This window comes from Gorilla gorilla, chromosome 12 (assembly GCF_029281585.2).
Source record: "Gorilla gorilla gorilla isolate KB3781 chromosome 12, NHGRI_mGorGor1-v2.1_pri, whole genome shotgun sequence".
NCBI classification, from domain to species: domain Eukaryota; kingdom Metazoa; phylum Chordata; class Mammalia; order Primates; family Hominidae; genus Gorilla; species Gorilla gorilla.
In genome coordinates this window covers 129483838-129499337 of record NC_073236.2, presented here as the reverse complement: position 1 = coordinate 129499337, position 15500 = coordinate 129483838, and the positions used below count along the sequence as shown (strand labels likewise).

At 54.7% G+C, this 15500-nt stretch overlaps 1 protein-coding gene across 6 annotated transcripts in view; it reads left to right on the top strand.

Annotated features, from left to right (window-relative positions):
* Positions 1 to 10694, top strand: part of HPCAL1 (hippocalcin like 1) — a 128962-nt gene extending 118268 nt beyond the window's left edge. For all 6 annotated transcript variants that reach the window (XM_055377482.2, XM_055377477.2, XM_055377480.2 and 3 more), the window contains 3 exons: positions 2832 to 3233; positions 6079 to 6184; positions 9814 to 10694. In XM_055377482.2, the coding sequence (XP_055233457.1) occupies positions 2856 to 3233; positions 6079 to 6184; positions 9814 to 9911 (582 nt within the window). In that variant the 5' untranslated portion in view covers positions 2832 to 2855 and the 3' untranslated portion in view covers positions 9912 to 10694. The remainder of the gene's footprint in view (positions 1 to 2831; positions 3234 to 6078; positions 6185 to 9813) is intronic.
* Positions 10695 to 15500: the final 4806 nt, after the last annotated feature.

The following is a 15500-nucleotide window of genomic DNA, read 5'->3' as shown; positions in this document are numbered from 1 at the left end:
CAGGGGTCCCCTATCTGCACATTGTTCTGGGTCTGATGTGATTCCTCAACTCCTCCACGAAACAGGGGCCATGCTTGTCCTTGTCTGGGGCAAACTGCAGTTGGAGAGGCTGGCCTCCTGTGGCTGCATATCCAGAGCTGGGCTTAACTGGCCAGGAGGAGAGAAGAATCCTCTCTCTTAATAAAAAGTCCCCAGGGGCTGGGCACAGTGGCTCACACCTGTAATGCCAGCACATTGGGAGGCTGAGGCAGGTGGACCACCTGAAGTCAGGAGTTCGAGACCAGCCTGGCCAACATGGTGAAACCCCATCTCTACTAAAAATACAAAAATTAGCTGGGCATGGTGGTGCATACCTGTAATCCCAGCTACTTGGGAGGCTGAGGCACAAGAATCGCTTGAACCCAGGAGGCGGAGGTTGCAGTGAGCTGAGATCGCTCCATTGTACTCCAACCTGGGTGACAAGAGCGAAACTCCCTCTCAAAAAAAAAAAAAAAAAAAAAAGTCCCCAGGGCCCATGTCCACCCAGCCGTCTCTCTCCCTCCCGGCCAATGTTATTCTTTCCTCATAAGCCCTTCCAGAGCACAAACACACAAGCACGTATGTTTGTCTTCTTTTTTCATAAATGGTAACAAGCTCTGCTTGCTGTTGTGCAGCTTCTCTTTTCACATAAAAATACACCTTGAAGATTATTTCTTATGAGTACGTAAGATGGGCACCTGAGTAGTTTGCTGTTACAGACCACGTAGGCAATGGCCGCCTGCACAGATTATTTGCACAGGTGGGAGTATCATTAGATGTTTCTGGAAGTGGGATGGCTGGGTCAAGGTGAATGTGTGTTTGGAATTTTGAAAGATAAAGTCATAAAGATAAGTAAAAACGCCTGGCATCTTGGCTCACAGCTGTAGTCCCAACACATTGGGAGGTCAAGGTGGGAGGACTGCTTGAAGCTAGGAGCTTGAGACTGGCCTGGGCAAAATAGTGAGGCCCTGTTTCTACCAAAAAAAAAAAAAAATTAACTGGGTGTGGTGGTGTGTGCCCATAGTCTCAGCTACTCAGGAGGCTGAGGTGGGAGGATCACTTGAGCACCGGAGGTCAAGGCTTCAGTGAGCCATGATCACACACTGCAGCCTGGGTGACAGAGTGAGAGCCTGTCTCAAAAAACAAATAAATAAAAAATAGATAGATAGATAGATAGATTGATTGATATAGAGAGGATAAGTAAAAACAAAAACATGTATGTACTATAAAACCTGAGATGGGCTGGGCGTGGTGGCTTATGCCTATACTCCTAGCACTTTGAGAGGCCAAGGCAGGCGAATCACTTGAGGTCAGGAGTTTGAGACCAACCTGGCCAACATAGTGTGAAACCCTGTCTCTACTAAAAATACATAAATAAATAAATAGCCAGGCGTGGTGGTGCATGCCTATAATCCTAGCTACTCAGGAGGCTGAGTTGGGAGGATTGCTTGAACCCAGGAGGTGGAGGTTGCAGTGAGCCGAGATCATACCACTGCACACTCCTCATAAGTGCCTGGAAGGGCAACACAGCGAGACTCCATCTCAAAAAAAAAACCCTGGGATAGAGGCAGAGAAGAAAGGAAGTGGTGGGCAGTGTGGGTGGTCTGTCTTACCTTTCATAATGGAGAGCTGGTGCCTACTGTTTAGAATTCACAAACACAGAGTTCAAAGTGGTTGCCACTGTGGCTAGGGTAGGAGACATCTTTTTATTTCTCATTCTTCCATGTACTTTAAAAATTATCACGCCCTGTATATCAGTTAACTGTTAATGTAAGAAAATAACATGACGTGGTGCAGTGGCAGCCGTGTGAATGCCGGTTAATCAGTCTTGTATTCAGGACTTGTGGAGAACCGCCCTGGGGGATGGTTTTGAGCAGAGCAGTTCCTCGTTCCCACAGGTGCCTCATTTTTCCCTGGTTCCATTCAGAACATCATTTACTGCCTAGAGCTAATTTCAGATCCTCCTCCCACCCGGGGCAGTTTATCAAAGGCAAAATAAAGAGGGTGGGCCGGGGACAGTGGCTCACACCTGTAATCCCAGCACCTTGGGAGGCCAAGGCAGGTGGATCACCTGAGGTCTGGAGTTTGAGACCAGCCTAGCCAACATGGTGAAACCCTGTCTCTACTAAAAATACAAAAAATTAGCTGGGCGCGGTGGTGCATGCCTGTAATCCCAGCTACTCAGGAGGCTGAGGCAGGAGAATTGCTTGAACCTGGGAGGCGGAGGTTACAGTGAGCTGTGATCCTGCTACTGCACTGCAGCCTGGGCGACAAGAGCAAAACTCCATCTCAAAAGAAACAAACAAATAAACAAATAAAGAAGGTGCGTGGGGGTGACTCCCTGAAAGTTTATAGATGCCTCTTCTAAAGATAAAAACATAATGTGATGCCTGAAAGAGGGAAGAACTGCCCCAAAGAGTCTGGGATGTGGCTGAGGTGGCCACTTTGCCTAGAGCTGATGAGGGGGATGAAAGTAAGAACTGATTTTAATCTTTGCCTCTTGTACAACCCCTGGTGGGCACCGGATGATGCCCTGTTCCACTGATTTTAAGGTGCATTTTTCCCCCCGCATTTCCACATTCTCCAAGTGAGAACATGTCCCGCAGTGTGAGGGTGAGCTGTCGTGATTTAATTAGAGTCTCTTGGCCTTCTTGGTGGTCCATAAGATAGTGGCATGCCTGCCGATGGGGGACCCGGGAGTTGCTGAGTCGCAGTGCTTGCACAGCGATGGGCTTATTTGGTCTCTCCGGCACATGGCTCAGCCCTGCTCCGTGGCCGTGGGTGGCGTCCCCGGCTGACCCCCTGTCTTGCAGGTGTAGTCGCCGCCGCCAGCCGCCATGGGCAAACAGAACAGCAAGCTGCGGCCCGAGGTGCTGCAGGACCTGCGGGAGAACACGGAGTTCACCGACCACGAGCTGCAGGAGTGGTACAAGGGCTTCCTCAAGGACTGCCCCACCGGCCACCTGACCGTGGACGAGTTCAAGAAGATCTACGCCAACTTCTTCCCCTATGGCGACGCTTCCAAGTTCGCCGAGCACGTATTCCGCACCTTCGACACCAACGGCGACGGCACCATCGACTTCCGGGAGTTCATCATTGCGCTGAGCGTGACCTCGCGGGGCAAGCTGGAGCAGAAGCTCAAGTGGGCCTTCAGCATGTACGACCTGGACGGCAACGGCTACATCAGCCGCAGCGAGATGCTGGAGATCGTGCAGGTACCGGTGCCCGAGGCCCCGGGTCTCACCGCGGGCCCAGGTCCCCTCCCAGCTCCCAGCCCAGGGCTTTTTTTTTTTTTTTTTTTTTTTTTTTAAGACAGGAATCTTGCTCTAGTGACTGGAGTGCAGTGGCACTGTCTCAGCTCACTGCAACCTCTGCCTCCTGGGCTCAGGTGATTTTTCCACTTCAGCCTCTTGAGCACCTCCATGCCCTGTCAATTTTTTTGGTATTTTTGATGGTAGAGAGAGGGTTTTGCCGCATTATCCAGGCTGGTCTCAAACTCCTAGGCTCAAGCGATCTGCCCGCCTCAGCCTCCCAGAGTGCTAGAATGACAGGTGTGAGCCACCATGCCTGGCCTCCCTGTGTTCTTTATGTTCACTCGACATTGGGTCTTTCTTGGCCAGGTTGCTACCTGGTGCACTTTTGAAAGTGAGCAGTTGTCACCTGATTGGGCAGACCCTTGCAAAGGGCAGTGGTAAAAGCCAATGTTTATTGATCACTTGCTATACATCAGGGCTAGGTGGAGCACTTTGATCCTTTTTCATCTTCATAACCCAACAACGTGGGTCATTCTCTGCATTTTACAAAGTCTGAGACTCAAATAGATGAATTTCTAAAAATTATATTTTATATATATTTGGAGACGGAGTCTCACTTTGTCGCCCAGGCTGGAGTGCAGTGGCATGATCTCAGCTCACTGCAACCTCCACCTCCTGGGTTCAAGAGATTCTCCTGTCTCAGCCTCCCATGTAGCTGGGATTACAGGTATGTGCCACCGCAGCCAGCTAATTTTTGTATTTTTAGTAGAGACGAGGTTTCACCATGTTGGCCAGGCTAGTCTTAAACTCCTCACCTCAGCTGATCTGCCTTCAGCCTCCCAAAGTGCTAGGATTACAGGCATGGGCCACCGTGCCTGGCCAAGAATTGTATGATTGCTGGGCTCCTTGGCACTTGCAAGAGGTACCTGCCAAGACCTGGGGAAAGCCCTGGATTTGAGAACTCAACAGATAGCTTGTGATGTCCCCAGGAATGCACAGTCATCAAGTAAAACTGAAGCATTAACGATCACGAGAATCAGCTCAGCACGGGAAAGACGTCACTTTAGGAGGCATCTCTTCGCCTTCATGCCTATCAACAGCTCTAGCAGAAAGGCCATGTTTCAGAAGGAAACCAAGTTTTGTTCACTTGGCCAGGTGCCTAGGTATGCGAGAGACAGTAGAGAGCAGAGCTGCCCCTCCCTGGCATTCCCCTGAGTGCCTCCCTGAGCCCAGGAGCATCCAATTCTAGAACTCATGGCCAGGCCTGTAATCCCAACACTTTGGGTGGCCGAGGCTGGAAGATTGCGTGAGCCCAGGAGTTTGAGACCAGCCTGGGCAATATAGTGAGACTCCATCTCTATAAAAAATTAAAAGAGTAGCAGGGCATAGTGGCATGCACCTGTAGTCCCAGCTACTTGGGAGGCTGAGATGGGAGGATTGCTTGAGCCCAGGAGTTCAAGGTGACAGTGAGCTGTGATTGCACTGCTGCATTCCAGCCTGGGTGACAGAGTGAGACCCTGCCTCCAAAAAGACCAAAAACAAAACAAGAAAAAAATGGAACTCTTCAGAAGGGGTGGTCCCATGGTAGGGAACTTCAGGGGTGGGCCTCCAGTAGCGGGTATCAAATCCGTGAACTTCTGCAGCAGCAGTGGCCCGCCTCAGGAATGAGCGACCCATTTCCCACGTAGATGGTTTTCACACTGTCAGAGAAAATTAACATGGGCTTGGGGAACTCTGGTACTGTCGTCACTTTCTGGCTCTTAGCTTCATGCAGTGGCGGAAGTAAGAATTCTATTCCCCAGGAATCACCCATCCTGTCCTGTGTGTTAACCCTTACCCTTTGCAAATAGGTGTGCCTGTCACTGGCCGTGCAGAGGCTTGGTCAGAACATCAAGGCACTGGTAGAACTGTTCTGAGCAGTGAGGAGCAGCCACTTCTGTCCAAATGGGACAGCCCCCAAACCAAGTCCCCAAACCCTGAAAGCCTTCCCCCCACGCCATCGATGGCTCCCTGGCCGGCTGGGTGGTGTTTCTCATGGGACACTTGGTTGCTACCTCTTTCTCAAAATGAGAAAATGGTCTGTTGTCAGGAATGAGAATATCAAGCCACCTTCACATGGAGTGCTCAGAAAATCCCACAGCAGTGCCACCACTCCCCACGCATGTCACTCTGCTCAGTGGCCACTCACCAGTCCCATCACCATCTCCTCTGTACACCCACCAGCAGCACAGAGTCACATGCCCCAGGCTGGGCCACTCAGGCAGAGACACGCAGAGAGACCAGTGGCTAGACTGAGCCCTCGGCTGACAGTGCCCTAAACAGGCCATGGAGACCCCAGTGCTGCTGCTTCCTGTCCTGTCGGGGCTGGTGATGGGGCTTTCCCTGTGAGTTTCAAGGGCTCAGTCTCTTTTAAACTGAGGGGTAACAGCCATGGAGTAAAATGCACACAGCTCAGTAGGCAGTGTGGGGAATTTCACACATCTGTGACCACCACTCTCCCTCAGCATTCCCAGCCCCCGACAGGGACACTTAGGCACCTTCCTGGCACTACCCACCCCCAGGCAGAGATACCAGCACCCTCACCACCCTCCCAGTAGAACCCTTCTGCCAGCTCTGCTCTTGAACTTCACATAGACACCCGTGAGGTTCACTAGGGAACATTCTCCCCACTGGGGAAGGGTCCCGAAGGCCACCGGGAGCCCCTGACCTCTCTGAGCCTTGTTGTGGGCTGGGCGGAAGCCCACCCTTGCTGCACCCACCCAAGCCCCCGGGCCTCTGAGCACACTGTCATTGCCCCCATCCGCAGGCCATCTACAAGATGGTGTCGTCTGTGATGAAGATGCCGGAGGACGAGTCCACCCCGGAGAAGCGCACAGACAAGATCTTCAGGCAGATGGACACCAACAATGACGGTAGTGCGGGGTGGGGGCGGGGCTGCATGTGTATGCCACGGTAGGGGAAAAACCATGTGGTTTGGGGCACCCCCTCCCCTCTGCAGCTTCTTGGTCTCCTGAGGGCCACCCCCGCCCGCCACCTGCCTGGCGCCTGCCATGCCCAGGGAAGAGCGGGATGCAGTCAGGGACACCCGTGCTGTATCCTGGCTCCTCTGTGCAGCTTTGTGATGCTGGGCATGTTGTGGCCTCTCTGAGCCACTGTCTCCCCACTTATAGAATCGGGCATACCCATATTCCCGTGGGTACAATGTTTAGGGGCAGGGAGGCAAGCATGCTGGTGGCCCTGAACCTGGAGGGGTTGAGATCAAAGGATCCCAGATGTTGGGGTCCTGGGGTGCTGGCCATGCCTCTCTTGCTGCCATCCTGAGAGAATAAGCTGCCCAGATGGCCCCAGTGTCCAAGGGGAACTGTCAGGATGTATGCGGCCACCTTGTCCACCTACAGCAGCTCTGTGGAGACTCAGCCCCACTGCAGAAGTGCAAGTCTCACGATGGTGGGTGGCAGCAGTGGTGACGGGGCTGTGCCTCGAGTGCCCTCCTCTGCATTGGCTGTGAGGTGAGGGTGGCTGTGGGGCCTCCCATTCTGCTCTTCCTGCCGGCTTTGTCAAGAGCAGCCACAGCACCAGGTTTGCTTTGCTTTTGAGCAATAAAGAAACGCGACCTTAAGAAGAGAAAATACAGGCTGGGCGCGGTGGCTCACGCCTGTAATCCCAACACTTTGGGAGGCCGAGGCGGGCAGATCACAAGGTCAGGAGATCGAGACCATCCTGGCTAACGCGGTGAAACCCCGTCTCTACTAAAAATACAAAAAACTTAGCCAGGCGTGGTGGCGGGTGCCTGTAGTCCCAGCTACTCGGGAGGCTGAGGCAGGAGAATGGCGTGAACCCAGGAGGCAGAGCTTGCAGTGAGCCGAGATCGCGCCACTGCACTCCAGCCTGGGCGATAGAGTGAGACTCCATCTCAAAAAAATAAAGAGGAAATACTCCCTGGGTTGTGCTGGGGATTAAAAGATAAGCTAATGCCCAAGAAGCTGCTCTGCGAAGTCTGGAGTGCAGCCCTCGGGTTAGTTAAGCATGGCCCCAGCGGGAGACAGGATGTGGGGGAGCTGTAAGCAGCAAAGAGCATTCCAGGCAGCCAGGTCACAGTTTCAAAACACACACACACAGAAAACAAGGCTGCCTGGTGCCTGGCGTTGCCTTTGGGCTGATGGGAAATGTGTGTTCCACCCTCCAGCCTAGCAGGGCACCTGCTGCCGCTCTCCTGAGGCTGTCTGCTCCTCGTGGGGATGGTGAATCCGGTCCCATGGGGTTGTGAGGTTTCAGCGAGATGATGCCTTAAAACTTTTAGCAGGGCTTGCACTCCACAAATAATGGCTGTTGTTCCCAACTTCACAGTGTCCCTGGGGAAGCCACCCACGGTCACTCGCTGCCCGAATCTGCCTCCTGGCTTGGCCCTGCCCACCTCTTCAGAGGGCATCTTCTAGGTTGGTCGGGAATTTGGATGGCATGGTCGTTGCTAATGTGCCCGCTGGGATGGAGCACTTCCTCCTGTGAGCCCAGGGGACCCGCCTGTCCCTGGAGCTTGGGGCAAGGAGGGAAGAGTGATACCAGGAAGGTGGGGCTGCAGCCAGGGGCCAGAGTCAGTTCAGGGAGTGGTCCTCGGCCCTCAAAGCTCCTCCGGGGACTGCTCAGGAGTGATGGTGCCCTGGAGTTTGCCCCAACTTCCCTGGCCACCCTGGAAGGTGCATGGCTGCTCCAGGCCTCTAGGCTGGGCTGATGGGTTTCTCCAGGACACAAGTATCATTAAAGCCACCCTCTCCTCAGCTTGTCAGGCCCCACATGTGGGACAGGCTGTGCTCAGCAACCCCCTCGCCTGCCCTGCCCTCCATCAGGAGGAGCCAGTGGAACCTTCGGAAGCTCCCGGCATCTCAGCAGACCTCAGAGTCGTCCTGGGGCAGCTCTGGTTCTCCTGACTGGAGGTCCATCTGGGCTGGCCCGCTCTCTCTCAGCCTGGGACAGGAGGGCCTGGGGTCAGGAACTGGAAGTGGGGAGGCTGGGGCCATGGACTCTGAGGCCCCACACCTAGCCAAGGAGATGACCACACAGCTGGCTGCCCTGAGTGGTCAGAGGTGGAGGGTGGGGAGCCGCTCTCTCCATTGGCAGAGGGTCCTGGGGACTGTCTGCTGAGGGCCTGGCTGTCCCTCCCTTTCCCTACCCACCCCTTAGCCCGGGCATTGTTTGGGCTCTCTTGGGGCCAGCAGGCTGCCCAGGCCCCAGAGGCATCAAGTTTGTGCCCTGGAAGAAGCCAGCCTGCCCAAGCCTGGGCCAGAGTCCCATGAGGACAGGTGTCCCTGCCTGCCAGTGGGCTGGAGGGGCTGAATTCCCAGCAGGGCCCTACTGTGCAGGGGCGTCCTCCGTCCTGGTGCTGGTCTGAGTCCTCAAATGCATCCTCCCAGGCGCCTTTGAGATGGGTGTTCCCATTATCCCACCTTCGAGACGAAGATCCTGAGACCTGGAAACGTTGGTGGCTTGCCATGCGCCAGAGCCGAGAGCCCCTCCCGCATGCCTTCCCCTGTGCTGGGCCTGGCTGCGTGCATCTGTGTTGCCTGCACAGACATTTTGCAGGGTGCCCTAGTGATTCCAGCTGACAGCACAGAGCCTCAGACACATGGAGGGGCTGCCCCAGGACCAGGCCACCAGGACGCAGCCAGCCTCAAACCTCATCCTTCCCCACCCGCTAGAGCCAGAGGCACCGCCTCCTGCCCTTGAGGCCATGTCTGAACGGGCAGAATCCTTACAGCCTATCCTGCTTGTGGACTAGCAGAGCCAGGGCTATAGTGACCACAGCGTGAGCTCATTGACAGCGATTATGGGATGGGGAGCGGAGGGTCAGAAAACCTCACCCCACCCAGCTCAGCCGATCAGCCTTACGGAGCCCCGCCCTAGGCCACGAGCCTCCAGAGGCCACTCAGCCCAGTGTGGAGTCACCGAGTCTGTGTCCTGGGAGAGGGAATATGTTGTCACCAGCATTGGATGCGGAGGATGAGGGGGCAGCTGATTCCTTAGCACGACCAATCTTTTTCTAGGTTTTCCTCTCACCGCATGGGGCCAAAACAGTACAGAGCATGAGCTTGGTACCCCAAGCCTGAGCAGCGGGTCTACGCTGATGCCAGGGAGGATCCAGGCCGTGCTTCTGGGGGCCCCCAACCAGCATGGCCTTCTCAGCCTGGATTCTGTATGGGTTAGAGGCAAATGCTTCATTTTTCTGCACAGTGTACACGTTCCTTCATAAGCAAAGTGTGGGGTGATTTCTAAAAGGATTTAAATGGCCCTCATCAGCCACGTCCTGTTGAGCTTGCTGGGTAAGCCCTTTGAGGTACCTGATGTATTGCAGGGAGCAGGGAAAGGAAAAAGGATTTTTTTCAGCAATGCCTGTAAAGTGAATGGAGACTAGACACCGTCCAGCTTCAAGAAGGCTCAGGACTTTCAACAAAGGGAGCATCCCTGACCTGAGAGCTGTCCCCATCCTCTCTGGAAGCATAAAGAACAGTGAGCACTGGCTAATCCCATTGTCTCTGGTCCCCTGCAGGCAAACTGTCCTTGGAAGAATTCATCAAAGGTGCCAAGAGCGACCCCTCCATCGTCCGCCTGCTGCAGTGCGACCCCAGCAGTGCCAGTCAGTTCTGAGCGAGCGGCCCCTGGACAGTTGCAGAGAAACACAGGCTTGTCGTGCCGTTTAAGCTTTGCTTGCAAGAGTGGATGCCCCGCAATCGTTCCTGCTCTCCCGGGCCCCGGGCCTGGGGCATGCGTCGCACCTGCCCGGCCCGGTGGCTGCGCCTCCCTCCTCCACCTGACCAATGCGACATTCCTCCCCTCACGTCTGGCCCGGTCCCTTCCAGGGCAACTCCCAGGGATGTGGTGACATGCAGGGTTCAAGTGTTCTTGGTTCCAGGCACCTCCCGGCTCACGGGGAGCTCAGAGGTCCACGCCGAGGAGACCAGGCAGGACCTCCCGAGGCTGCGCCCCGGCCGGCCCATGCGTTTTGTGATCCCAAGTGACTCTGTGGGAAGGGTGGGGACGAGGCGTCGGGAGGGTAGACAGGGAGCCCCTCCCGTGCATGGCTGCCCCCCCGTTCATTTTCTCCACCACAGCCGCTTGCACGTATAGATACTGTGGTCCCCTTTCTTTTAATATATAAATTATGTATGGTGAAGTGGAGTGTATTGTGTAGGTCCCGTATTTAATGCCTCTGACTGCCTTTGAAGCGCAGCCCCCTGTGGCCCGCAGCCCCCTGAGCCTGGCTGTTGTGTGGTATTTATGCTCTCTTTGTCTGCCTGTTTCTAAGGAAATGCATGTGTGCCCTGAGCCGTGATGATCCTCCCATCCGTGTTGTGAGCACAGGCATTTGTGTCTGGTCTGTCCTCCCTGTTGATTGGTCTGGCATTTCCGGTATTAAAATGATAAAATAAATAGCATTTTCTGAATTTTGTGTCTGCCCGCGGGAGCCCCCATTCCTCAGGCCGTGGCCCCTGCACTCTCCAGGCAAGGTGGGTCTGCTGCGTGCCACCGCTGTTGGTAAATCTGGCCCCTCTTATGTCCCTCCAGCTGTCCCCGCGTTTATAAATCTTGCACAGCCTGTTCTTCAATATCTGCCTAATGCCAAGAAATACTCGTGGAAATAAACGATGACTGTTCTTGGCAGATCTGACTGTCAGGCCTCCCCCCAGCCCTTCCCTCTCCTTCTCCTTCCACGGTTTCAGGTCATAGGAAAGCCACATTCCAAGAGAGGACGGGCATAGCCAAGGGTGCAGTCAGGCTGGCCCCAGAGGTGGCAGGCCTGGTTCTCCATCCAGCCTTCGCCGCTGCCGTCAGTGCTTCTGGTCCCAACAGCAGAAGGCCCAGCTGAAGAAGTGGGGGTTGGTCTCGCCTGCCAAGGGATCCAAAGGCAGCATCACTGGGGATCCCCAGGCATCAGCTTGTCTTTTTTTTTTCTTTTTTTAAGAGAGAGTGTCTCTCTATGTTGCCCAGGCTGGCCTCAACCTCCTGGGCTCCAGCAATCCTTTCGCATCAGCCTCCTGAGTAGCTGGGACCTGGGGTGAGCAGCACTGTGCCTCCTAATCACAGTCAGCTTTTCACCTCAGACTTGTGTTCCTGGGGTGCCCACAACTGCTGTTGTGGTTCTGGGCAGTACAGCTGACATGGGAGCATCAAGAGGCAGGGAGAGAAGCCTCTGTCCTCCCACTGAGGGACAGGAAAACCCTCCAGAATCCGCCCACCACCCCGTCCCCACCAGCCCCACATCTCATGGCTGAAACCATGGCCCGTGTTCACAAGATGACCATGTGATGGCCACGGCTGGCTTACGCTGGTCAAGATGGCCCTTGGCCAAGGAGGCATCTGCCTCCCCCAGAGGGCATAGGGTTGGGAAGGGGTGAGTGGAATGGAGGTTCTATTACCAGGACGGGCACTACGGCATCTGCCCACCTGCCTGCTGCTGTCGGCTCCTCTGTGCCTCAGTGTCTTCACTGTAGGGGATGGGGGGAGCTGGATGGCTCAAGGTCACATATGCAAAGCGCATGGCTTGGAACCTGCCTCCCAGCAGGCCTTCAGCAACAGCAGCTAATTTGTTGATTTTAGTCATTTTAATATTTTTTAAGACTCCATGTCTCTTTTAATAGAAATGGTGAGTCTGTTTGCCAAGTGCCTTCTGAGTCAATGGCACTGCTAGAGCTATTTCATAGTAAAACTCCCCATGCACCCAGAGCCACCAAGCCTTGATGGGGGAACCAGGTGGGGTGCAGAGATGGAGGCCAGGTGGCCTGGGCAGATCTAGCTTGCTACGAAGAGGCAAGACGGTGCCTTTGGCAACACTGCCTCACCTGGAAGAATAGCCAGTGAACAGCTTGAATTTTATAAACATTTAACTGGGACTGGCAAAGGTTAAATCAAGAGTGCTTGTTGTGGGGAGGGCTCACTTATGATGGGGACAGAGTCCAACAAACACAGATGGGAGTGACCACTACATTAGTCAGGGTTCTCCAGGAACAGAACTGATAGGAGACATGCATGGATGGGAGGGGTGGGTGGATGGATGCGGGGGTGGGTGGGTGGATGGATGGATGGATGGATGGATGGATGAGTGGGTGAGGGGATGGGTGGGTGAATGGATGGGTGGGTGGATGCCATAGACAGGTGGATGCATGGATGGGTGGATGGATGGCTGGGTGGATGGGTTGGTGAATGGGTGGGTGGGTAGGTGGACGGGTGGGTGGATGGATGGGTGGGTGGGTAGATGGATGCATGGGAGGATGGGTGGATGGGTGGGTGGGTGGATGGATGGATGGGTGGATGAGTGGGTGGGTGGATAGATGGGTGGGTGAATGGATGGGTGGGTGAATGGTTGGGTGGGCGGGTGGATGGATGGATGGGTGGATGGGTGGGTGAATGGATGGGTGGGTGGATGGATGGATGGATGGGTGAATGGTTGGTTGGGTGGGTGGATGCATGGATGGGTTGGGGGGTGGGTGGGTGGATGGATGGGTGGATGGGTGGGCGGGTGGGTGGATGGATGGATGGATGGATGGATGGATGAATGGGTAGGTGAATGGATGGTTAGATAGATGTATTTATCATAAGGAATTGGCTTATACGTGATTATGCAGGCTGAGAGGTCCCAAGGAGACAAGCAGCCCTGTCCCCTGTAGACAGAGGTCAGCAAGCTGGGGACCCAGGAGAGCTAATGGTGTAGTTCCAGTCTGAATCTTAAGGGAGGAGGAGGCCAATGTCCCAGCTCAAGACTGTGAGGCAAAGAACAAATTATCAGGCTTTTGTCCTATTCAGGCCTTCAGCTGAGTGGATGAGGACCCCCACATTGGGGAGGGCAATCTGCTTTACCCCACCTGGTTCCCCCATTGGTCACCAGTTCCAATGTCAAATTCATCCAAAAGCACCCTCACAGGCACACCCAAAATAATCGGTTTGCCCAAATGTCTGGGTACCCCATGGCCCAGTCATGTTGACACATAAAATTAACCATTATAAGCACCTCTGCTCAGACGTGGAGGAGGTAGATATGGGGATCCTAGTGGACCCTGCCCTACAAGGAGCTCACAGAAGCCAGTATGATTTGTCCGAGAGTCCAGTGCTCTCTGGGAAGGCAGGGAATTGAACCCCAAAGATGGTGTCCCTGTGCCAAGAAGCCCAGCCTATCAGAGGGGGAAAGAACCCAGAAGTGAACCCAAAACTGTCGTCCATGCCACCCACCCAGCAGGAGGCCTCCTCAGTCTCTTCCTTTGTCCGGGATCAGGATCTTTCAGGGCGGGTTGTTAGAAAGTGTCTCGGCTGGGCGCGGTGGCTCAAGCCTGTAATCACAGCACTTTGGGAGGCCGAAGTGGGCGGATCATGAGGTCAGGAAATCGAGACCATCCTGGCTAACACGGTGAAACCCTGTCTCTACTAAAAATATAAAAAATTAGCCAGGCGTGGTGGTGGGCGCCTGTAGTCCCAGCTACTCGGGAGGCCGAGGCAGGAGAATGGCGTAAACCCAGAAGTTGGAGGTTGCAGTGAGCCGAGATGGTGCCACTGCACTGTATGTAGCCTGGGTGACAGAGACTCTGTCTCAAAAAAGAAAGAAAGAAAGAAAGAAAGAAAGAAAGTGTCTCCACCTGTCCCTCCCTGGTAATTTGCAGTGCTGGCCCTGGGCCTGCTTCCTCTTCCTCCAACCCCCTCCTTCTGCAAGCTTCTCTCTTGTCCTGCCTTCTCCTTGCCCCAGGGGATCCCAGACCCTTTGCCATCCTGCACGGGCACTCCAAGTTGTTAAAATTCCTTGGGAGTTGCATACAAGTGTCCCTTATCCTATAGACAGATAGAAGATCTAATCATGTACCTGCCTAAGCAAGGCTTATGTGGGTGGACTCAACAGAAACTCTGGAAAATGGCTCCGGTGGCTCCATGGTCCCATCCACCAGCTGTCCTGACACTCACTGCATGGTGTCCCATGCTCACTGAGTAAACACAGGGTAATGGGAACAACTCCTGAGACAGGAAAATGTTTAGACTCGAAGGAAGGAAGCCCTGGAGTGTGGAGGGGAGGGTGGCAGTATGGGGTGTTAGTCCCAAGACAGTTCATCTAGTCAGGCCACGATTAACCCCTAGTAGGGCAAGGCTGTCACCTCCCTTACCTGAACCTTAGGCCTTAATTAATACAGCCCCAGGCATTTTCTGCTTGGGTAGACTGGCCTCCCGCGTGGGAACCAGCATTGAGCTAGCAAAACATTAGCTCCCATTTATCAAGGGTTTCCATGTACAGACACTGTTTAAAACTTCAAATGTCTAATGTAACCCTTCCATCAACCCTGCAATGTGGTATCACTACCACATTATACAGATTGATAATGCTGGTTTAAGAGAAGTTAAGTAACTAGCCCGAAATCCTTAGCAAGAGGTGGCAGAATCAGGAATCGAAAGAAGGATCAGCTCCCAAGTCCGAGGTGCATCTTCTCCCGATTCCAGAAAGGTCTTCCAGTAGCTGGGCTGGAGCCGGGTCCATGTTTCCTTGCCAGCGGCCTCCTTCAGGGCCCCTGGTGTCTAGACAAATGAAGGGGTTTCTCCCTGGGTCCCTGAACAAGACTTAAACTCACTGTATTTGTGGCACCCAGGCCGGACTCCCTCCCCACCCCGTGCCAGGTCACGCCCTAGTGCAGAAGGGGGCGCACCTCCCCACCACTGCCTGAGGGGCGCCCTCCTGAGCGCCCGTTTCTCAGGGCCGGGCACTGGACTCCGAATGGAGCCCTCCCCTCCTTGCCGGGCTTAGGCAGGTACCTCATTAGATCTTCTATCTGCCTCTTGAGATCAGGGGTGCGCATGAGCAGGGACCCAAAACGGGGGTCCAGTTAGGATCACAGCCCCCCAAGAGGAGACAGAACCCACAGGACCTTCAGGCTTCTGAGAGGGACCTCGTGGGCCCAGGAAAAGGTATTTAGAAAAACAGGAGTTCGGCCTTGGGTTCATCCGTGACGTGACCTTCCCCTAGCCGCCTTGCTCTGGGCTGGGCGCCGCTATGAATCAAGCCCACACGCCCGGGGAGCTCCCAGCCAGCGGGAGCCTCGGCCGTCGGGGAACAGACTCCGGCTTGGGGCAGCCTGGCAGCCCTGAAAGGAACAAGAGGAAAATGGAGCTGTGGGGCAGGGGCGGGGCTCGGCTCGAGAGGCAAGTGGTCCCGTGCTAGTCCCACCTGTCACCAGCCACCCAGTCCTGCCGCTCTGACCCCGCCACGGC